Source organism: Nematolebias whitei, chromosome 17 (genome assembly GCF_014905685.2).
Source record: "Nematolebias whitei isolate Nwh7 chromosome 17, NemWhi1, whole genome shotgun sequence".
Lineage (NCBI taxonomy): Eukaryota > Metazoa > Chordata > Actinopteri > Cyprinodontiformes > Rivulidae > Nematolebias > Nematolebias whitei.
The window spans coordinates 23116177-23140519 of NC_056514.1; the positions used below are offsets into that span (position 1 = coordinate 23116177).

The window sequence follows — 24343 nt, forward strand, 5'->3', positions numbered from 1 at the left end:
ATGTTTGCTAATTTGTTTTGAGCGTAGTACCTTTTTTTGACCAGCAGATGGCAGTATAAGACTGAACCGAAGGATGGATAGTGAGGGAGCGAGCAGCGTGTCCCTAAGAAAAATGGGAAGGAGGTCCCTTGACGTGACATGGGCTGTCTCTCTTCGGTTCTCAAAATGGCGGATGCTCGGTGTGGTTTGAGCTCTTTAGCATAGCATTTTTCACACAAAGCTTTTAATTTAAAAAATCAGTAAACAAGTTCTCAGCTTCTTTTTGCAGAGAAAAAAACAACTTTTTACACGAAGGCACGGGTTTTGAACCGTGAATTTTGGAGCTTCGACAAGACGGAGGTCCCCCCCCCCCCCCCCAGGTCGGCCTGTTAACTTAGCTTATCTGCTTTTATTGATCCAAAAACATGATTTTGGACGATTAAAACAGATTTTAAAGAGAAAGGGAGGGTCAGTGAAGAGTTGAGCCGTTTGTCATCCAGTGTCTTCAGTAGAAAGAGACGAAGAAACCACCGATGAATGAAAATGAGGTTGATAATTTTCATTTATCATGAGATTAATTGATTTATTGTTTATCGCGACAGGCCTAGACGTTTTCCTCGTGCCCATCTAAGGATGTTGTTGTTCTGTGGGCGTTGGCATTAAATCAGTGCAGTCAGGGACAGTGAGTTTATCTTCAACAGCAGATTCAGACCACCTCAAGCCTGATACGGCTCAGAAGAACCGACTCCATACAGCTCATACCTCAGCACTCAGATTTATTACTGAAGGTGGAACTCATGATACGTTTACAGTCTTGTAAGATGAACTCTATTTGACACTGATGCTTCTTTAAAATTTGTGGATTTTAGTTATTTTTGAACATGACATTTTGAAATTACCAATCACAATTTTCATTTTGAAATGTGAAACTATTTCTAGTTTACGATCATTAATTATATAATTTGCAGCGACGCTGCAGCTGATTCAAACTATTGATGGTAGTCAGACTGAATAAACTGAGAAATCTGTGGATGTGTCTGCACTAAAAGCTGAACATGTTCGTGCTGATGAGAGTTGTGGCGTCTTTAGTGCTGATGCGCTGTACAACAAAGAAGTGAAGCTTGAAGATGACAAACAGGGTTTCCTGAACCGGAACATTTTAATGTCAAGTGTTTAGATTTAATGTACGGCTTTAACTGACAGCCATATCCCTCCGTTATAAGTTATTACATCATCTACAGTAATTCAAAACAAGTGTTATGTACAGACATTAACAAGCAACCAATAATTATTTGTGTACAGCTTTCAGAATTTTACAGACGGGTACAAAACTATAAAATTCAACAAATTTTGATTTAAACTCAATTGCTGTTATCATTTCATCTACTTTACGGTGGCTTCAGAGACCAAATCAAATGCAAACATAAATTGTGTTTGCTCTTCAACAGCTGTCCAGGGGAACACTTAAAACTCTTCTCAATCAGAACTTTAGTCTGAACTCGCCTCATAAATCCTTTTCTGTAAATTGTCCCGGGATGAAGACGTCCCATCTTTCTGCGGAGCTCGTGTTTGCGCTCCACAGCGGGTTGCTTTGCCGTCACGACGCAGCGCCAAGCTGCACGAACGGGTTCACGTGTACTCACACAGGTGACCGCAGCCAGCAGGGCAGTGAGCGCTGCTCTTCAGCCAGTTCATAATGTGCTCCAAATGTCCTCCATGGCTGCAGCCCTGACACCACACAAACAGCCCCTTCACCACGTGGTGGCACACCGCACAAACACTGGCACACTGGCGGCACCTGAAGGAAAGCAGCACATTTGTCAGCTTGTTTTACAGCAAAATCTAAGAAATACTTGTTTTTTTACATGTCAATAGTACTTAAGACTCACAAGAAACATTAAAACATAAAAACAAAAGGAGCAGCTCGGATGTTAGTGAGATTAATAAACAAAATTGCTGTAGGCCACAACGCACAACAATGGGTTTCTTTGTAAAAGTTACTTGGATAAATGTCCAGTAGAAGAAATGAATTGAACATTTTCCTAATTCAGAGGCATTGCAGTGATAAATCCCTTCTTGTTTCATCTCTAAGTTCACACAAGTCAAACGCAGCACCACCAGGCCTGGTCTGAGATGACTGAAAGTAGCTACTGAGTGAAATGAGTGTTTAAAGTCAAAGGTCAAAGGGCAGGGGTCTGCAATCTGCGGCTCTGGAGCCACATGCGGCTCTTTCAAGCTTTGAACAAAACGGACATAAAACTGAATTTTATTGGTTGTTATACAAACAGTACAAAAGTCCTATTTTAGCTGTTTTCCTGTCATTTTCAAACACGTGAAGTACAGTACAAATACACGGCGTAAAACGTGGACTACATCATGCTAGTAGTTTGTTAGCCACTTTAAGTCGACATCCAGTCTCACAGCGTCTTTCTCTCAAACCCAGCAGAGTGTTTAGGAATATCTTTAAGACAAGCTGCTGAGAAGGAATATGGTGAGTAACCTTTGATAACACTAAGAATAAAACACAAAAAACAAAGTCGACGTAAACAAAAGCATTTATTTTTCTTTAAAAATGGAATTGGACATCTAACAAACTGGCTTAATTTTATAGTCTTTAACTTTATGCTTTAAGTAGGATACTTAATTCTTCAACAATTAAGAGAACTTACATCGGCCTGTAGCTCAGTATTTTAATTTTTATAAAATTATTAAAAAATATATATTTTTTCCTTTAAATGAATCTCGTCTTTTATTTGGCATTAAAATGTACAAATATCAATAAATGTTAATAATAGTTAGACATTTTTCATATAATAATACCGTCCCCACTGGCTGGAAAAGCCAACTCCACCAGTTGACAGAGCACTGTTGTAGCAGATTATGCAGCTCCGGACATCGTAATTATTAAGAAAAGTGTCAAAAATGTCTCTTTTTATCACAAAGGTTGCGATCCTGTTATTGGGGCTGTGCAAAATTAAAATCCTGACAGACGCATCACTAAACTACTGACTGACTCCCCTCGTCCTTATAACAGGAAACCAAACTAAACTTTCAGGGGTACTTCAGTAACATTAAAAAATAATTTTGATGTGAGGAAAAAAAAAATACAATTAAAAAAAAATGCAATTTTGTCACCAACAAAAGTTGATGGAGCTTTGAGAAAAGTCATAGACCAGACGTTTTAAGAAAAGTGAAGCGTCGCAGTCGTGTGGTGCTCTGAGGAATCAGAAGAGTCAGAAATCGTACCGGTCGCAGATCCATCCCCTGTTGTTCATCGGTCGCTTGCAGTTGCTGCAGTTGATGTGCAGAGTTGTAGACGTCTGGTTGAGGCAGGTGATGGCGTTGCACGTACTCAGCTTGATCACCTCGTTGGACACGTTCCACAGCTCGAATCGCTGCAGCAGGTCTATGTAGGACATGTACCAGTGCTCCTAAAAGGAAAAACACCAAACGTTGTTGGTCTTTAAATGAGATGAAATATAATGAGGAAAATCATAAAGAAATGTTCAAATTTATTTAGACCTTTGAGCTCTAAATCAATAATGTCAAGATTTTTGTGATTTTTTTCTCGACTAAAATACACGAATGTTGTGATTAATGTCAATAAAATCTCAAGTTCAACCTCATTAAATGGTTTAAATTTAAATCTTTAAGAAAATGTTTTCACAAAATGAACTTTGATGCCTTTATGTCGAGTTTATTTAACCCTTCTTTAACCAGGATAACCCCACAGAGAAGCCCTGAAAGCAGCGTAAACATGCATATTTTGGACTGGGGGAGGAAACGGGAGTACACAGAGAAAACCCAAGAAAACACGAAGAGAACGTGCAAATTAAAAACTGAGAGCTTGTTCGTCTTCTAACCTGGGTGAGGTCATCAATCTCCTTGCGAATCCTTTCCCCCATGACGATGAGCACGGACACGGCCATCTGCACGTCGCCCTGCTCGGCGTAGTAGCTCAGCATCTCCCGCACGATGGGGCAGAAGAAGCTGGCGGGCAGGTGTGGGCTGAAAAGAGGCTGGGAAATGGAGATGAGAGAGAAAGACTCGATGGGCGTCAGACACGTGACCTCCGCCTCGTTGCCGCTGACGTGTGGCGAGTCGGCCTTGTCCTGTTGAAGATGCTCCGGCGCTGATGGGTTGTCCATGATCTCGTGGCGGAGCTGAAATGCCTCCTGGGGCAACATGTACTCCTGCTCTTCTGTTAACAAATACAGAAGCAGACATTGTATTAGATAAAGGAGAATGGATGATGGAAACAGTTTCAACAAGTACTGAAACAAACAACTACCGTATTTTCCGTCGTAAACGTTGCTCCGTCCTATAAGTCGCATCAGTTCAAATATGTCTAATAAAGTGGAAAAATCCATAAATATGTCGCTTCGCCGTATACGTCGCATCTATTATGCGTCATCGCTGACTCGTTTGTTACGCGTCACCACTGACAACCCAGAAATGTGAGCCCAATCTGGAAATGTGGGCCGGTGTTGTGCCAAAAATCGATTGGCTGCCAAATGGCGGCCACGGGAGCGTGCATGGGAGGACTTTAACTAGAATTAAACAAGTTTAATGCTTAAAAACAATTGTTTGTTTGATCAAAATTATAGTAAAGGTGTGTCAGTTTAACTTTTGCTTAATAAATGCACTTTGACAGACAAGTCAGCTGCATTTCAAAAGCCAATAGGCAGAAGTGGGAACGCACAGAGGGATGAGTCGCTGTGCGGTTCTTACAAATTTCACAAGATAACCACCTAAAAACAATTATTTGTTAGCTCAACATTATAGTGAAGGTGTGTCTCAGTTGAACTTTTACTTAATAATTGCACTTTAATGGTCAAATTAGCTGCATTTCACCGGGGCGGTGCAGCGACATGAGGCTGATGACGGTTGCTCCAAGCAGCGAGCAGAACGAAGGTGGCAGGCTATGGCAAGCCGACTGTGTCATTAATAACTGGTGAAGATTCTCAGTCACCCAGGACATGGTAAATTCAAAAAAGTTCAAGACAAAAACAATAAACGTATAAAGCATAATAAATAAAGTGCAGTTGTTTTTGTCTCTAATTTTTTTGAATTTGTCATTAAAGCCACTTTTACCCATTACATGATACAACGGCATGCCTTACTTCTGGTACTATCTAGCTGCTGAAAAATGGTAGTGTTCATTATTTTCAGTCAGAATGAATGAAAACGGTCACATCTCAGCCAAAAATTGGTTTATAAATATGGGGGAAAAATATCCATAAATATGTCGCTATGGCCTATAAGTCGCAGGGCATGCAAATTATGTAAAAAAATCGTGATTTATTCACTAATAGGGCAAAAAATACAGTAGTTCTCTTGATGATGAGGGTGTGACTGACCCGCTTGGTTGTCTTGCTCCATGGAATAGAGATCATCATCATCCAGCTCCACATCAGCAAACATATTCTCCACAGGCCCGTCACTGCCCTCTGTCTCCTCGTTTTCTAAAATTAATTAAACATATCTTTAAGAAATCAAGACGAATCCTTCAGATTGGTCTTTAAGACTGAATCAGCCACTCTCACCTTCATTGTTATTGCTTATGAGCGAATTTCCAGGCTCCAGGTGGATGTTATCCTGCCTGCTCTCACCTTTACTGCGCTCCAGTCTGCTCTCTGTGCCCATCCCTGAACTTATTTCCTTCATGCTGAAACTGAAAGCAAAACACTCGATCGTTCAAGTTTGACTAATAATGAAATAATTACCGTGTGACGGCGCACACATTTACCTGTTCATTAAGGGCAAGGAGCCGAGTTTACTGAGGTTGAGATTGGGAGCTGGTGCAGCTGGGTTCGCTGGGTCTGAGAACATAATTCTCAGCATGGTCCATGTAGTGGAAACCTTTGAATTAAACAGATAAATAGTTCACGTGTTAAACAAAACGCACAAACGTGAGTTGCATTACTTTTCCCAAAGAAAACGGTAAAAGAGAAACAAAAATCAACCCAAAAGGTTTTTCTAGTTCCGAGTATATTCAATACATCAATATCAGCTGTGTCATTCTCTAAAATAACTCGGGCGACAACACGAGCTTGCAGTTCCCCACTTAACGACAGCTGGTCACCACCGACGGTAACGTTACTGTAAAGTTTAAAACAAATGGAACAGTTTGGTCAAAAATAATGATCAAAGATTTGTTGGAGAAACTACTTGAGCTGCAATCACAGGAATAAAACATTACATGTGTTTTTCATGATAAATTAAATGGGTTCTGGACAGTTGGTCTCCAGTACTTTTTGAAACACTTGAAACAAATGTAACGCACATTTCTAGATCTTTACATACATTTTGGGACCAAATGGCTGAAAGACTGAAATCATGACCAGATCACAGCCTTCTCAATAACTTTTAGAGTAGAAGAGTCGTTTCCCAACGTCAACACACAGATGTTCAATACGGTGAAAATGTTGAACGCAAACTGACAAAATATTAACGTTACAGCAATTTAAAAAAAGTGTATCTTTTCCTCCATTAGTATGCCTTCTAGGTCAACATCCACATGCTCCTCTGTTCCTGTTGGCCCAGTCAGAGGAGTTCTGGACCATCTCCTCTGTGCAGAGACTGGGGCTCAGTTCTCTCTTCCTCTTCTAAAACAAATCATGATCACCTAGGGCTGGACCATACGGCCAAAACTTTTATCACGATACATTTCTTAATTTCGGTCGATAACGATATAATTCTATATCGATATAAACAATATAAAAGCCTCAGAAAAACTGTACAAACTACAAATAAATTAATGTTCACCTTTTATTTGTAGCCTTCAAATAATTTCGAAATCACAGTCGAATAAACATAAAACTCTCAACTTTGTCAATTTCTTTTAAATGTAATTCATTTAAGAGAAACAAAATAAAACGAATTCATCAAAAAGAAAAAGAACATTGACTGAAAAGGGTGCAGGGAGAAGAAAATCTTATATTATCTGCCCCTTAATAAAAAATAAATAACTAAAAGAACGACTCAGGCTTGAACAATCTCCAAAGCGAAAACAAAATTGTCAGGCGTTCTTCACGGTTTCATACTTTCCCAACATCTTTAACTTAATCATCTTTTAAAACATATAAATTGTTATAGACATGTTTATGGTGATATCAAGGCAGTTCCACAATCCTGTTCCCTGAATTACAACGCAGCTCCTTCACACTAGTTCTAAATGGAGGTTTTACAAACATTTCCATTCTCTTAAAGTTATTTTGACTCTTTTTAACAAATTTGAATTGAATATTTGGGGGTAATATTTTTTATGAGCTTTATACATGACTTGTAAAATACTATATTCAACCAAATCATAACATTTTAATAATTTCAATTGATCGTTTGAATGACTAAATGATGAAATAATATATTTGTTGGGTGACCAGAGCATTTCCTACTAATAATTCTTATAGCTCTTTTTTGTAAAATAAAAATAGGGTTTGTAATTGTTCTGCATGCCTTTCCCCAAACTTCAATAAATTAAATATGGAACAATCATTACATTATACAATATATATAAAGCTTTGTCATTCAAAAACTCTTACTTTACTTTGCTATTTTTATTCTTAAATAATTTACTTGAGATTTCCATGTCATCTTCTCATCAATAACGACATATATTAATAGTTTTAACTTTAAACATAACCCATGCCGCAGACGTTTGCTGCATGCGTTTCTCTTTTGATGCAGCCGGGGGTGATGTTTCAGGGACACGTTGGCTCAAACTTTATTGTGCTTCATCTTCTGACTCTCAGCGTATTCTATCGAGTGGAAACTCTTCAGATGGAACAAGTTAGATGTGCTCCCACCACGACTCTCCGTCACATTTTGCAGCATTGAAACCTGCAGTTTATTGGATCTTAGAAAGCTGAACCACTTCCACACCGACAAATTAGTCTTTCCTCTCATCAGTTATTTCATCTGCTTTCTCTTCCCTTGTGAAACCTTGGTCAGTCACATTCTGACGGTCATGGGCACTTATTTTGAAGCGAAAACTTAACGCTCTGCGTAACATCTACGTCACCACGCACTTACGTAGTTGTGTCGCACTTTTTTCTGTCTGGGTTGAAACTGAAGCTGCCGCTTCAACCCGAACAGAAAAAGAAATGCGTCAGTGAAACGCAGTAATCATATCGAAATATCGAAAATGTGCTTAAAACTCATATCAGCGCTATTGAATAAAAGTTTATCACGAAATATATCGATATCGAATTACTGTCCAGCCCTATGATCACCCTTAACAAAGTCCTCACTTTCTGACTCAGACTGTTTTTCTCCTTCATGATCCTCTCTGTCTGAGAGGTTCTGACTCGGCGGTTCCGTCCTCCTCTGGGTCTGCAGCTCCGCCTCATGTTCAAAAATCGTCTCATTGTTTTGACTCAAACACGCTAAAAATGACTAAACACTAAATACACTAAACTACACCCCCAACTATAAATCCCAAACACGCTAAATATCACAAATCTCTCAAACCTCATGACTCACTCCCATTCCCGCTGTGACTTCATCACGCTGAACTCCATTCAACTTCCACGTCTTCTTCTTCTCCTTCCTGTACATTTTATGGCGCTTGACAAATAACTTCGATCCTCCATCAGAAAGGAGGGGGGATATTGTTTATCTGTTCGGCGGGGTTGAGAGGTGAAAGCGGAGGGTGACGAGGGTGTTTTGTCCCTGAGACTGCCCGTCTTTGCCGCAGTCTCTCTCTCTGCCACACTTCAAGTATGATGATGATGTTCAGAGAAAGATTTAGTGTGGAATATTCATAACTCTGGTTTTACTTGGCCTATCAACATGATTTAAAACTGTTGTATAGGTTAGTGTGTACTTTTAACAATTAAAATATAGTTGCTGAGAGGATGTGTCTTTCCCGCTAGACCGACTGAAATTGTGACTATCACACGTCAGCACGTCGATTGACTCCAAAGACGTCGGTCAGAGTAGGTGGCGAAATCGCCACCTGTTATTGAGAAGGTAGAGATCATTTGGGTGAAAATCGGATAGAACAAACAAAAAAAGATCCAAAAAATACAAAATATTTCAAAAAACACCTTGATTTGTTTTACCTGAGGTCTTTTGAGCTCCTGGGCCACTTTGGCATTGTGATCACACAGTTCAGCAAATGGCTTTCCACTAAGGAGGTAGAGTTGTGCCGTCTTGACAAACCAGTCCATGCGGTGACTGTCCAAGTCCGTCTCAAAGACACTAAGAGCACTGGACACGTGGGCAAACTGTTCTGTCAGGTTGGGCCTCTTAAAGGAAAAAAAGGGGTAGCGACGGTCACCTCCAGGATAGGGCTTCCTGTTGGCATCACTACTGATCAGACTGTCGTTCACTGCAAAGGCCAAGTCACCCATCAGTCCAAAGCACAAACCCTCAGGATTGGCCATGTCCACAGGACGTGTGGCGTCTTCAAACATGTGCTGGTAGAGAGTGCTATCTTTAGAGCCAGAGAGCAGAAATTGAGGGTCATGCTGGTGGCGCCACACAATACCAGTGGTCACATCTTTGTGTTCCTCAAATGTGGCAAAGGGGATAAAAGGTCGACGAATGTCCCACACGTAGATGTTGTGGTCCACCATCATCGAGCATGTGGCCAAGTTAAACTTCTTCTCTGGACGCCATTTGACCCGAGCCACTGATGCGATCGTCTGGACACAGTAGATCTCCTTGGCTCGGTTTGTGGTCATGTCCCAAACCTTCACCATCTTGTCTCTACCTCCAGTGGCCAGCCAACCTCTGAAACAGACACAAGGAAGGCGAGTGACAACTATAATAAACCAGAACCGAACTGAAGTTTTTTTTAAATTGAAAGCGACAAACAGAATAAACCATTACAACTACGGAGAGAAAACACTGATTTTTTTTTTTTTTTACCTGTCATCAGGATGCCAGTCGCAGCAGAACACAGGGCCAGTATGGGCGGTGAACATTCTCTCAAACCGATCTGGTCGTCTAATGTCCCACAGCTGGACGTTACCATTTTCAAAAGATGCAGCAAATGTGAAATAATCCTTGTTGCTGAACTGAACGTCCCTCACACTCTCTGACTGACCTAGGTGTAAAACAAAGCCATCAGGCTAACATACTAAAGAATAATAAACTTTTAAACTACCGTATGTTACTTAGCAAGAAAAACATCTGAAGGTACATGTAATTTCAAACAATACATCAAAGTACCTGAGAAAGTACTGACAGACTCCTTCTTGCGCAGGTCGAAGCACTTCATGAAGCCGTCCTGTGAGCCACTCAGCAGCATGTTAACCTCTGTTGGGTGGAAGCACACTTTATTGACGGTGCGTTTGTGCTCGGTGAACAGCTGGTCCTGCTTGTTGCGTGAAGGCTTTCCCAGATTCCACGTCACCACCGCTCCGTTCGTGGCAGCCGTGGCCAGCAGGTTCTCCTCCATCTGGTGCCACATGACATCAGCGCAGCTAAAGTTCAGGGACGGTTTGCGGCCAACGCGTAGATTCAGCTTCTCCACGAACTGCTCCTCCTCAAGTGCGTAGATCTTGAAGATGTTGCGTCCAGCAACGACCACCTGCGTGGCGTCTCGACACACGCTGATGGCGTTGGCTGGAGCGTCCAGGTGGCAGAACATGGTTCGGCCACTGATGGCGCTGCTGCCAAGGGCCGTGGTAACCCGTGACATTTTCTCCATGTTCCTAATAAAGATTAAAGTATTCAAATCAAAGAAAAAGGAATGACATGCAATATACTGAAAGCAAATTAAAACTCCATGTTTTTATAAACAGCATTATTCCAAAAGGTGTAAAAACAAAATATTGCACCAGAAAGGAAACAAAATAGACAAAACTTTGTCTTTAACTTGGGAAGGGCCAACAACTGTACATAAAAAAGTAACTTTATATTTTAGTAAATATAAAAACTGTAGTGCTCACTTGGTGATGGCCTCATCAATCTCTTGGGTTGCACGGAGTCCTCGTCACCTGCTACCATGAGGGCTACCCTGTGAGTGAAACAACCACGTAAACATGCAGAACCAAAGCGGCTACAACTTCAGCTGCTTCAATGTACAAGTATATAAAATTACAACAAACTATTCTTTACAAGGTTAAAACCATAAAATCAGACGAAACAAGGCAGAGCAGGCAGGACTGAGTAAAATTATACTGACATGTAGTCAGTTACAGAACATCTACCTTGAAAGAAGTTGATCGAAGCGATCGTGAAACATGGCTGGAGATAAATGCTTAAGAAATAATGCATTGCTGTTTTAAAATATTTATCAATAGATTGCTGAATTGGAACTTGCAATATTGCTGACTATGTTAACATCATGAGTTAAACCACCTCACCTTTAGAGTTCATCTGTAGATATGTGAAATTATTTTTAGGTTATAGTGTATTGGTTCCTTTATAAACAACTTTAAAATGTCTTCCAATGCAAATAAAAGGCTTCTGAACATTGATCAAATCAAATTACTTGAACAAAAACAGGTCCAGCACAAACTGCATGCATCTGTCTTGTAACATTTATAATGCAATGTTTCACTCTAGTTTTGCTGTCTAAACTTTATGTAAAAAAATAGCATAATTTATTTACTTTATAAATAAAAGGAATACAATCTAAATTATCTATCAAATCATTATTATAAAAGCATGAATGTTTGATTGCCTTTAAAAAAACAATAATGTAACAGGATACTATTATACAACTACACGTATACATTCGTTAGTGCTGTCAAACAAAACATGAGGTTATTTTATTGGTTTTGACTTGATATTAAACCAATCAGCAAGTTTTAAATTCATTAAAGGATCGTGTTTGATGTTGCTATCACATGATTGATTATTGGCCACTTGGTGCTCACGTGAAGTATCTACTCACCCATGGGGGAACACGTGCAGGATCCAGGTCGTCTAAACATTTTAAACCCTGCTCGTCCTAACGCAGTGCTCTCGATTCACCGCCCCGCCGGAGACTCATTTCACTGCAAACGTTGTTGAGAAACAACAGTCAGCCCCTCGCAGCCGTCCGCTCAGTCGGTGAGTTGCTAGTCCGTGGACTCCCACTGTAAACACGACTGCTATGTGTGACGTTAGCTAGCTAACCCCGAGCCGGAGAAACTTTGTGTAGAACAAACTCACGAGATGGAAAAAAAAAGTTTACTATATTAAACAATAACTAAATACGGAAACGTATCGAAACTCTACCGGTTTAAGTTAAAGTGAATATTATTCTTAGAAAATGACAGTGTTTCAACGAACAAACCTAATGTTCTGAAGATGTTGCTAACTAATTACAGCACCGGAAGTATAATATTTTACCACAATCTCGCGAGATTTTGTGTCCAAGACATGTAAAATCTCGCGAGATTTTATCCCCAGTTCTTGTCCCGCCGCATTGGAATCACATGGTAGTTTTGGCTGTACGACGTTCACTATAACTATTTGTTATTTTTAAATCTAATTTAACATTTAATGATTAAAAAAAGGGATCCCACGTATTTATGTATGAAGCTAAAACGTTTCAGAGTAGTCATGCTAAACTTTAAATTTTCAGGAATAAAAGAAATTTGTTTGAAATAAAATAAAAAAGTTTTAAAGGATTTTAGTTCTGCAGTGGCAGAGCTTAAATGGGGGATTCCGCAGGGGGCCATCCTGGATCCCCTCCTATTCTCTTTATACCTGCTGCCATTTGGTGCTATTTTCCGGAAACACAACATACACTTTCACTTCTACGTCGATGACTGTCAAATTTACTTCCCCCTAAGACACAATAGTACATGTTCAACCTCTGCTTGGCTGCCATCAGGAACTGGATGGCTTTAAATTTTTTAAGTTTCAATGAAAAGAAGTCTGAAGTCATGTTGTTCCCTCCCAACGACACGATCACAAACCACTGCATCGACCTTTCCTCTCTAACCCTGTCAGTAAAACAGAGTCACTAATCTGGGAGTGATAATGGACACTTCCCTGAAACTTAACAATCATGTAAACATGATTGTTAAATTATGTTTTTTCCAACTGAGGCGGCTGTCTAAACTGAAGCCCATATTATCCAAAAATAACCTGGAGACAGTAATACATGCATTCATTAAATCTAGGCTTGATTACTGCAATTCACTCCTGTTTGGTATCAGTCAGACCTCCATTGCACGACTACAACTGGTCCAGAATGCAGCAGCCCGATTTTTAACCAGTACAGGCAAAAGAGAGCACATAACACCAGTTTTGGCCTCACTGCACTGGCTACCGGTTCACCTTCGAATCCAGTTCAAAATACTTCTGTATGTCTACAAATCGCTGAACAGTTTCAGACACCCCCCCCCCCCCCCCACATCTCTCCGATCTGCTACAACCGTATGTCCCACCACGTTCCCTGAGGTCAGCGGACCAGTTGCTCCTCACAGTTCCAGGAACCTGTCTTAAGCGCAGAGGTGACAGGGCCTTCTCTGTAGCAGGACCAAGACTTTGGAATGAGTTGCCTCTGCTTGTCAAACAGGCCCCCTCCCTCTCGGTTTTCAAATCCCGTTTAAAAACCCACTACTATTCAGTAGCTTTCAACACCAGATGATCAGTGTTTTGAACCTGTATGCTCCGCACTGGTTAGTCGTCATATTTATTATCTGCATCGTTTTTATGTTTATATTCTGATTTACTTCATTTTGTATTTTGCTTTGTGTTGCCTGTTTTTCTGTCTGTACAGCACTTTGGTTGGCCTTGTTACTGTTTTAAGTGCTCTATAAATAAAATGGTGTGGTATGGTAAATCATAAAATGTTATAATGTGAATTGTAATGCATTTTTTTCATTTTTGCTCTCCTTATCTCCTTACATGTCATACCACTGGAAGGAAATGTGGAAATGAACACTGCTATATTTTTGCAGTCAGAATCTGCATTTGGGTCTGCAAGTCTCGTCATACTCACCAGCACATAATCATGGTGGTTTTATTAGTGTCAAATATTAAACATATTAGAAAAACATAATATTTGAACATACAGCAGCAAGCTAAGAACCACAACAATCAACATAAGTCAACTCCTGGAATAAAATTATAGTAATAGTCATTATAATATAATAATAATAAAATAATTATAAAGTTGAGTGTATTTCTTAGTTCATATCTTAGATCTTACTAGTTTTTCTTTACAATTTATACTTTTGTTGGATGTAACTGGGACCCTGTGTACACAATTTTGTTCCACCACATGTACCACATGTGGTGCGACTGACAAAGAAACTTTGAGTTTGAAAATGAGGTTTAATGTTATTTTCTAATAAGGCAAATGTCTCATTAATGTTCATGGACTTAAACCTAAAGTGCAATCAGCCTTATAGGGAGGCGCTTCTTTATTTTGTATTTTTTTAGTTTTAACTTTAACTTTTGGCTTTAATTTTTTTTGGTTAGTGTTCATTTAGCGTATATTTTAGATCCTTTTACTGTTTCTTTTTATACTTTTATATTTTTGCTATTTTTTTGAGTGTAAGTAGGACCTTGAGTACACAATTTCGTTCCACCTCATGCACCATGTGATGCGAGTGACGATAAAGAACCTTGATCTTCCAAGTTGCATTCCTGTGTCTGGTTATAATATATGTTGATGGTTGCCACTTTTGTAATGTTTTTTCTTTAGTCTCTTCTTCCATTGTCAACTGATGTGACGTGTGCAGATGACCTGTTTTAACTCTTTTTGTGATTTATTTACCTGGATGATTGAGCTTACATCAGGACTATAAAAAGAGGGGGAAAGTCTCTCAGACCAGAACTGGTTTCCATTGTTTCCACAACGCACCGCACTGTGCATGCTTAATGTTTATTTTATTGTATGACCTTACATTTTTTAAAAATATTTTTATTGTAGTTGATGCTGCGACCTGTATGCCATGAGTGCTCTGTTTGCCTGTGAGGAACCAGCCACATGGAGGAGTGTGTATGAAAAGTACTGGGATGTAGTGGAGGTCAAGGCCAAAGGCAAGAAATCTGGAAAGCTTTTGGAGCTTGAAAAGTGGTAATTTTTATTTATTAATTAAATGTGCCCTTGAAGAAGCAGTATTTCACAGTAGTTTTACCTGCCTTTTTCAGAGCTTTTCAATGTTTAAAATAATTGTTTAAAACACCTAAAAGACACCTGTCAATTTTGTGTTAGACGTGCAAATGACTGTTTTTATCTGCAGCAGCAGTGGCTTGTTTTTGACCAGTTTAAGCCATCTTTATGCAACTTAGTGGGAACATGGGATTACAGCTACTTGGCAGGTTTATGCGTCTATACATAGTTTTTAAATGTGTATTTGTTTTGCAATCATTGGATTTATTTATTTGATATTTTATCTTTTATATTCACGATCAACCCTAAACTGTGTTTGTGATCAGGTACCAGGAGGAGCTGCCCTCACTGATTTCAAGTCGACCCGACGAACACATCACTCGGTCAGAACTGGTGAAACTGATGGAGTGGAAACTCACGGTAAGGGATCATCACAAATACAAACTTTAAAAGTTCTTCAGCAGCTTCTCCTTTTTTCTGCATGTGTCCCAAACAAAAGTTTCTGTGCCATCGTCTGTCTGTCTGTCTGTCTGTCTGTGTGTGTGAAGAGAGGGAAGTTTAGGCCGAGGCTGCAGCAGCTGGTGGCTTCCAACAGTGAAGACGTGGTGAAGAAATGCTCCAGAAGGGCGTTTGGCCTCCTGCCTGACGTTCAGGCAGCGATCGCAGAGCTCAGCTCCCTAAAAGGAGTCGGTCCTGCCACCGCCTCAGGTTGGCTCGCGTCATTTTTGGTTTATTAATATATCCAGGGCAAACCTGCTATACAAACTCAATAATTCACCCCTGTCTGGATTCTCTTAATGGATGGAGCGATTGATTTTCAATAAGCTCAATGAATCTTGCTCACAAAAACAGACTGAGAGGTTGTTCTCTTGAAGTTGTTGTATTCTCTTCATGGCTGCAAACAGGTTTCTGTCTGACTGTCCTTTTTTATTCCAGCTGTGTTGGCAGCCGGAGCTCCACGACTGACTGCGTTCATGTCTGATGAGGCCGTGGAAAGCGTACCGGGGCTGGCGCCCATCCAGTACACAGCCAAACACTACGCCTTGTACCTGAACAAAATAGCTGCACGATCTGCTAAACTCAACAAAGGTCAGGCGATGGCACAAGGCTGCACAATGGATTTAGTCTTTAAACTCAGGATTCTGCACGTGACGATAGTAAAGACTTTTGAAGTGAAAACGTTGTATTTTCTGAACAATCTGAACTTCTGCACGTTTTCCTCAGTGGACCCGCAGCAGGACTGGACACCCCACAGGCTGGAGTTGTGTTTGTGGGCGATGACCACAGCCTCGCAGCAGCAGCTCCAACTTCTACAGGATGTGGAGGTGAAGGGCAGCACAAAGGAGACCTCAGACCCTGACACTGAACAGAGACCAGCAAAGAAGCTCAGGACTGTATAAACCCATCTTTTTTTTTTTTACATAAAAAAAAAACTCTTAAGAGTTTTAACTCTTTTTACAGAAACAATAAAGTTTGTATATCACTCGGAAAAACAAGTTATTTTTATTGATCTACAAGTTTTGTGCCACAAGGTGGAGTCTGCTCTGTTTTGATCAAGCTTTAAAATGATGTAATGAACAATCTCATGATGTCACGCTCAAAATATGTGTTGGGAATGACTCTCAGTTACTACCACGTCGAATTGTAGCTGAATATTTGTAAAATGGGCTAAGATCAAATCTTTTTTAGTGGAAACCATTTTAACTGGGTTGACTCCAAAGATAACCATCTTTAGATGCACATCCAATGATTACTATCAGCAAGTTTCAATAAAACCTGTTGAGTAGTTCATGAAGTATTTTGGTAACATGCACACACACCTTTGCTGTTTGGCAGTAGGCGATAATCACACAAATGCTTTCAACAAAGTGCGTAACACAAAACAGAAGCAGGATGTAGCCACAGTATTATTTATTTATATTGTTTTCAAATTAAAGCAAAGTACAATGAACAGTACAAAATAAAACAAAATATATTCATATATATACAATATAAAATGGTTTCAGTCAGAACATTTAAAAAGTACAATAGCTTGTGAAGTAATTCATGAGGACTTTGATATAAATTAATATGTCAATTTAGTTTACTGTTAGTCGGACCCAGAGAGGAGAAAATAGCTTCTTTTGCTTTTCTTTTTGTAAACGCTGTTGGCTCAACCTCTTTGCTCTGAGAGATTGGAGCTCGTTAGCTTGGCACCATTTTATTGATACAAGAAAGCAGCTCGTGAAAAACTACCACAGCAGCACAGATATGACTTGCGTCTTTTTCAATCTCTTAGAGGGAAATGACTCCTTTCAAGAAACCACCTGCCATGTTTCTACATGACTGAAAGGCGCTCCGTTTTTTGGGGAATAATCTGTAGCAACGCCAGAAACTGGAAAAATGAGATGTCAACAATGTTACGGAGCAGAAAATAAAACTTCTTCTGCATCTGTGCCCTTGCTTCACTCCTCGCCCCGAATCCGTCATATTTTAACCCTCGTCCCGTTGAACATTTTGCCGTCTCCATCCAAACAAACGTGGGAAACGAAGCTGAGTTTCAGCACTTCTGGTGCCAGTTAAGAACCTCTAAATCAGGTTAGGAATGAGTTGTAGAGGAGCTACAGTGGCCTGCTTTACCTGCACAGTCCTGTGATGAGACGTCTGAGCTAACCACAGAGAAAAGGCAACCTGGCGGGGCTTGTTGGCACACAGCAGCTCAGAGCAGCTACAGATGTTGGCATTACGGCTTCTGTCTCACAGATTCTGTACACGATCCTAGAAAATATATCACACAGCAAATAAGGAAGCGGCCTTTGCCTCCACTTAGTCTTGGGCTTTTGATAAACCAAGGCGTTTGATGTAATGACACAATGAATCGGCACAAAGAGATAAAATGCCCACGCATGTCAGTTAATTACACGTGTTTGGGTAAGATTCACATGAGCAAGGGCTCAAAATAAAGCAGCTGGACAGATCTGCTCAGATAATAAACCAGTCAAATGATGCACTTGAAATTCACATCTCGTAAACCTTTTCATATTTTGTTACTTTAAAACCACCCAACGCAAAGTGTTTTTCTAAGATTTTATGCGACTTATTTTATGCTATAACACTAAACTGCGCAGAGGGCCACAGTTACTGAAAGCCAAGAGCTCAGGCGCTGTACATCCAGCAGTTATTGTCATTAAGTAAGGTTGTCTCACAATTTAAAATCTAGTTTTATTTAAAAACGAACATATTGGTGGGCCGAACTGAGCACACCTGTGGGCCTGATTTGGTCCCTGGGCCACCAGTTGAGTAGCCCTGCTATAGACCAACACAAAGTATTACACAATTCTGAAGTGGAAATAACATTTTGAATGGTTTAGATCAGCAAAACTGCTCAGGGGGCCACAGTTAGTGAGAGCCAGCAGCTTGTGGGGGAGGAGGACATTCAGCGATTAAAGTCATTATGTAAATAAACCAAGTTTTACAATGACCTGTTACCTTTAAAATTTGTTTATTTTATTGCATTGAATCATAAATTCATAAATGCAATAACAGAACTCAAACCCAGAAACCCCCACCCAAAAATACAAAAAACAACCTTTTTTTTAATGAAGTGGGACAGATTGAAGTCACCCACAGGCCATTTCCCACTGAGCAACCAAAATCCAGAGCAATCCTTCAGAAGTCTCCTAATATAGGGTCCAAATGGGTGTAGTTTAATTTCAGTATAAATCCTGCTGATCTGTGGAGGCCTCAGAGGACATTACAAGACATTAGCAAACAAACAGCATCATGAAGACTAAGGAGCGCATCAGGTGAGGGATGAAGTTGTTGAGAAGTTTAGGGTTAGACTATAAAACATAAGCTTTAAACATCTCATGGAGCTCTACTCAATCCATCATTTGGAAACGGAAAGAGTACAGAAACAACCGCAAACCTACCAAGACATGGCCGTCCACCTTAACTCGTCTCCAAAGCAAGTAGCTCATGATAACTTTTTGTGGCCGTAAAGGGACAAAATATGGAAACATTCAAGGGGTAATGAATCATTTTTACCTTTTCAAGGCACTGTAACTTGTTAATTATGAAGCAGTTCAATTCAGCCTTTACTTGTACAGGTTAGTCTCATTGAGCCTCGAGGACTCAAACATCCAGCTACAAGTTCTGCTGTGGCCTCAATAGTCGGTCGCTATCCTGATACTGGAGCTGTGGGAACATGTCAGGGAAATAAATTGCAATCCTGAACTTTTATTCAGGCTGTGATTTAGGTGTCTTCCTGTCTGTTACCAACAAAAAGCATTCAGTCAGAGGATGAACGAGGGATCTCCTGAAAGCTGAGCAGCAGAAGAGCCGCCTCACATTTGATTTATGTTCTGCTCAGGACCACAGGATTTGCCGTGCGGAAAAGTAAAACACCGTGCCCAAAAAACAACTTCTCCACCTGGTTGCTCGTTTATCCTTCTGTAATATCTTTTCATCGCCCATTTTCAGGTTAAACACAACCCAAAGGCCTTTGATTTGAGTCTTGAATGTACTTCCAGGAGGGCTTAAATACACAGTTAATATGATCTACAAAAACATCTCCATCTACTAGCCCTTTTTTCTCCCTAATCTCCTGTGAGTTTCTAAGAATCTCAAGTTAAAGAGGCACATTGACCTCTCTCAGGCATCCTCTTTTATCTTCATTATAGGCTAACAGACCAAGTATGCATTATTCATCATCTGATCTTTACAACCCAAAGCAATGATGTAATATTTCCTGATTTGTACAAGTTTTCAACAAGTATAGATGACTACCACGCATCGTCAGAACTTTTCTCCTTCAAATGGATCTGAAAATGGCTTATTATACACATTGTCTTCATTTAACATGAAGTCTTCGTCACTACTGAGAGCGCCATGTGGAAGCAAAACGCTGAGCGCTGCCGACCATCAAAACTGGCCAGAAAAAAAAAATCCCTTAGGCAGCGTTAGACATTTAAATGAAATATTGATTGAAAGACTGAAAAATGATACACAGCATTGAGTAAATGTAATTGCTATGCTCGTGTCAGTTTCCCAAAAGCTCAAATGGCTCCAGGGATGATATATAACTGAAACCCTTGCGTCCATAATTTGTTGTCAAGCAGGAGAACCGAGGGAGGGACACTTCAGAGGTGTGGACACTTGCAAGGTTATGCTACAAGTTGTCAAACAAGAAAAAAAAAAAAAAGGTTTGGCTACATGAGAACGTCTCGAACAGTCCAGGGGTTTTCACAGGCATATTTGAACTTGTTTCACTTCACACACGCACACATTTATACAAAATAATCATTTCAGCTGAAGCTACAAGTCAGCAGGTTTTAAACCAACAAACACGTTTTCCCTCTTCAGTCCTTTTTATGGCTTATTATGTAAAGCACCGACGTCTTGTTGGTGGTCGCCTAACAAACTGGGTGTTTGCCTTGTTCGATTTATTAAGAGCATCAAAGCCATACAAGGATTTATCAGGATAATCGTACTAATATTTCTGCACCATTTGAAATTTTGACTCGTTTTCCCAAATACAAAGAATAATAAATATAGCCTCGGTTATGAACGTACGATATACAACACCCACTGTCAAAAGAAAAACAGAGACAACAGAATAATACTCTTTTTTTTCCTTTATAGTTACATTCCTTTACAAATGTATACAGTCCCTAAGAATGAGAAACTGAGGTATTGACTTGACGCCCAGCGCCTCCTGGGGCCTGCAGGTCAGAGGTCAGGTGGGGACTCATTTACACCTTTCTCCAGTTCGGTTAGAGTGAGGACAAGCGGAGGAGTGTTAGTCCGTGTTGACCGACGGAATCAGGCAGCGGTCGCGCTCAAAGACAAAAAGAAGTGTGTGTTTGTCCTTGTCCCGCTGAAAACCAGAGGATGACATGATATATTTTACATGGAGCGCAGAGCATCCAGTCGACGTCTGCGCAGCAACAGGAGGCCTTCGTGATCTATTTAGTATCCTCTTCTGTCTCAAAGTCACTTTTATTTTTCAACATTGTGTTTTTTTTTTTTTTTTGTCTTTGTGTGTATGAGCTGTTTTTGTGTCCACAGTGTCGGTGTCATGACGACAAAATGATGCAGAAGTGCTCATGAACTCTAGATGATTGACGATAAAAAAAGAGTCTGATCATGAATAAAGTGATGATCTGTTAAACAGTCATCAATAGTTTGTATCTTATCAACCGTGACATCGGTCAAAGAGCAGAGTGAAGAAAAGGGCAAAGGTCGTCGTCCAGGCTAGGCTAATGGCTAGCCAAACAAGGGCCCTTTTTAAAAAAATTATTTTTCAGGCTTGTAAAACAAAACAACAGTTTCTCAGAAAGACATGACGGGTGTGATAGAACACTGCGTTAGCTAATATTAATCTCTACGCTTCATTATGATAATTCAAACAGAGCTTAATTTGTAAACTGATCTATGCTGGAACACAAATATCGGCCAAACCGCTATGCTCACCACCATGTGTGAGGATGGGGGGGAGGCGCAGGGGGGCGGGGGGATGGTTGTTGGGTGCCGGGGTTGGGGCAGGGGATCTGGGGGGTCCTCCCTCAGAAAATTTTGAATAAAGTAGATGCAATTTCCTGCGTTTTGGTGTATTTTAATAGGTTGTTAAACATTTATGTTTATCTACATTTGTAAACACTCTGCTCTTTCAAGCCCCCCGCCCCCCCCCCATTACTTGACAGTTCCGCCGACTCTTCTCTGCTGAATTCACTGTCCGACTCCACATGTGAAACCTCCAGATGCCTCCTCTGTTTCTTCATGGTGGCTGCCTGTGGACTCCTGCCCACGTATGGCTGCCTGGTTAGCTCGGCACCCCCTCCACTCTTTTAGGGGTGGAGATATTTTTAAGGGTAGAAGCAGAAATGCTGCTTGAAGAGGCAGATCGTATGCTTGTAAGTGACTGTTGTGTTTAAAATGAGTGTTTATGTAATTGTTTTCAGTTTACATATCCAATATAAGTTTTATTCGTTCAAGGCAGTCATATTTGTTCATAACGTTATTATTAGTAACCCTGAGAGTTAATGGATTCAAGCAAACAGTTACTGGAACGCACCCTGTCAAAATAAAAGCGTTCCCGGATCCTGCTGGAACAGGATCCGGCTCAAATTAAGCCCTGACCATTTGTTTAGGCTGTTGTTGTTTTCTCAACCGGAGAATGTTCGTGCAGCAACACAATTACTATGCCCCGCACACGTTCATGTAGTAACATAGAAGTAGTTTAAATGAAAAAAAACAACAACAAACTAAACAATCAGTGCAGAATTGTAGTGGTTTAATATTGCAAGTGTAGAGTTCTTTAACACCGGTACGTGGTTTTTGAGAAAGTTGTTTTATTAGCCTGAAAAATTATACAAAAGGACCATTGTTTGGCTAGCCATTAGCCTAGCCTACAGGAAGACTTCCGCCCTTTATACTTCATGCTCCATGACTCATGTCACAAGGGACAAATTATTGGTAAATATTGACAAAACAACACTTCAAAAATAACCACACTATCTCTTTAAGTAAAAATGATTCACATTAAATAAAGAAAGTTAAATAAACCCTGCGTTTTCACCCTGGAGGTGATCCAGTTTTCACTCTGAGCACCACTTTTTGTGAGTTAGTTGTGTTTTCAGTTTGGCGTGCCAGCATTTTAGCAAAAAGCCACAATGCCCCCCCCCCCCCCCCAATATGAGTTACAGCAGGGATATGGATGAAAAGAAACTATCAAATGTAGTTTTGTTTTGTTTGTTTTTTTAAGTTATTTTTTATTGCTGCCCTCAGAAATAAACAGACTCCTCTGCAGATTAGATCTGTGGCGCAGATTCAGACTTGGTGCCTTAAAGCAAAACTCTGACACACAGTTAGTTCCCACACGCTTACCTTTAGCTGCTATAAATCATTTTGTTCAAGAGGCACGAGTCATGAAGTCAGCGTCTTCTAATTTGAGGTCGTCACATCAATGAAAGATGCAAGTGATGAAACATCTTCTCTGGAAGATTGATGCAGATGAGTTTCAGCATGTATAAAAAGACACAACGCTCCTCGAAACGGATCTGAGGAACCATCATACTCGTTGCTACTGTAATCCCTCTTTAATAAAAGAGACATATTTCTTTGATTTGCAAAGTATCTGTAAAAAAGAATTCTTGGTAGATTTTTTTTTTTTGAATGATCTCATTTGGATTTAACTTTGGAGGAAATGAAACGTTGTAAAAAGGAGAACATGGCTAAGTGGAGAAGTGGGGGATCATCAGGGGGGAGGTGGTATCTGCACCTCCAGAAGCTCATATGCGAAGATGTTCCAAAAGATGGCAAAGAGGAGGAAGGTGATGAAGGAGAAGACAATGACCCACCAGGAGCACTGCTTCTGCAGACTCTCCTCATAGCTGCGCAGGATCAGCAGCCCCATGCTGATGCCGACCACGGCCCCCGACAGGTGGGCCATGAAGCTGGGCTGGGGGCCCGAGGAGGGCAGTGGTGGTGAGAAGCGGAGCCAGACTGCACGGCCCACCTCCGAGCTCACTGTGGAAGAAAAGACAGACTATTTAATGTGTTTGTCACTATCGCAGATTCAGCTGTTGAGAGTTTTAAACTATTGCAAAATATAAAATAAAAAATGTCATCCTGAATTAAGTGGTGCAGTTTGAAAGAGCAGTTCCAAAATATATAGATATGCAATTCAGGTATGCACTCAATGCAATCAAAGCACCTAGCTGAATCCACAGAATCATGTGAATGACCTGCAGTAGGCTGGCTGTAGTAAATAAATATGGAGGAATCAGACAAGTGTACAATCTCAGAGAAGACGTTATGGTGGAAATATAAAAGTGAATCTGTTGCTGAACACAAAAACAAAAAGAAAGACTGGGTAAGACACCAGTCAAGAATAAACGTGGGGGATCAGGCAGCGCCATAAATATAGAACAACATTTAAGCACGAGACACTTCTTTAGGTTTACCAGTTCTTTGTTTTTTAACTCTAGAGTCTAACTCTTAGAATGTTTATAATGCAAATGTTTATCTCCAATCAGTGGAGATTTTAGCTTCCTTTTGGGGGTGCTCAAGCACCCCTAAATTTTAGCTCAGCAGCCCTGAAAAAATAAGAAACTATCATTAGGATTTTGTAAAGAAATTCAGTTCTCAAGCCTTAGATTCACCAAAATATTGAATACATTTAGAATAAATATGGAATAAATGATGACACTCCAACGGGCCAGTAAAATCTATGATTTTAATCAATCTATGACTGATCTGACATGAGGTGGATCCTCAACGCCACCTGTCAATCAACCCAGTAAGCTCGTCAGCAATTGACCAATTGGCGACCTCAAATTGTCCTGAATTGAAACGCCCCTTACTTGCAGG

The 24343-nt window shown here is 40.3% G+C and overlaps 3 protein-coding genes across 3 annotated transcripts in view; 1 reads left to right on the plus strand and 2 right to left on the minus strand.

The window, feature by feature from the left end:
• Positions 1 to 1382: 1382 nt before the first annotated feature.
• wdr24 (WD repeat domain 24) lies at positions 1383 to 12255 on the minus strand. The gene is made up of 11 exons (XM_037690818.1): positions 11831 to 12255; positions 10881 to 10948; positions 10159 to 10643; positions 9856 to 10033; positions 9045 to 9717; positions 5729 to 5841; positions 5526 to 5653; positions 5340 to 5444; positions 3843 to 4180; positions 3226 to 3410; positions 1383 to 1777 (listed from the first exon to the last, which is right to left on the minus strand). Exons 3-11 carry the CDS (start codon positions 10637 to 10639, stop codon positions 1609 to 1611), a joined length of 2370 nt encoding a protein of 789 aa, XP_037546746.1. The 5' UTR covers positions 10640 to 10643; positions 10881 to 10948; positions 11831 to 12255; the 3' UTR covers positions 1383 to 1608.
• A 2508-nt stretch (positions 12256 to 14763) lies between these two features.
• On the plus strand, positions 14764 to 16392 carry zgc:112496 (uncharacterized protein LOC541336 homolog). Its single transcript, XM_037691648.1, has 5 exons — positions 14764 to 14956; positions 15319 to 15412; positions 15541 to 15700; positions 15929 to 16081; positions 16217 to 16392. The coding sequence occupies exons 1-5, from the start codon at positions 14832 to 14834 to the stop codon at positions 16390 to 16392; spliced, it is 708 nt and encodes a 235-aa protein (XP_037547576.1). The 5' UTR covers positions 14764 to 14831.
• Positions 16393 to 23055: 6663 nt separating this feature from the next.
• Positions 23056 to 24343, minus strand: part of rhbdl1 (rhomboid, veinlet-like 1 (Drosophila)) — a 71821-nt gene continuing 70533 nt past the window's right edge. The window contains exon 8 of the mRNA XM_037690820.1: positions 23056 to 23500. Within this exon, the coding sequence (XP_037546748.1) occupies positions 23229 to 23500 (272 nt within the window). The 3' untranslated portion in view covers positions 23056 to 23228. The remainder of the gene's footprint in view (positions 23501 to 24343) is intronic.

Coding starts and splice junctions, on each gene's coding strand:
- wdr24 (XM_037690818.1), bottom strand. CDS start 10,639: ATGGAGAAAATGTCACGGGTTACCACGGCCCTTGGCAGCAGCGCCATC. Junction 5,842..9,044: donor AGGAGCTCAAAAGACCTCAG/GTAAAACAAATC, acceptor TTTAATTCAAAG/GTTTCCACTACATGGACCAT. Junction 5,445..5,525: donor CATAAGCAATAACAATGAAG/GTGAGAGTGGCT, acceptor AATTAATTTTAG/AAAACGAGGAGACAGAGGGC.
- zgc:112496 (XM_037691648.1), top strand. CDS start 14,832: ATGAGTGCTCTGTTTGCCTGTGAGGAACCAGCCACATGGAGGAGTGTG. Junction 14,957..15,318: donor CTTTTGGAGCTTGAAAAGTG/GTAATTTTTATT, acceptor GTTTGTGATCAG/GTACCAGGAGGAGCTGCCCT. Junction 15,413..15,540: donor TGATGGAGTGGAAACTCACG/GTAAGGGATCAT, acceptor GTGTGTGTGAAG/AGAGGGAAGTTTAGGCCGAG.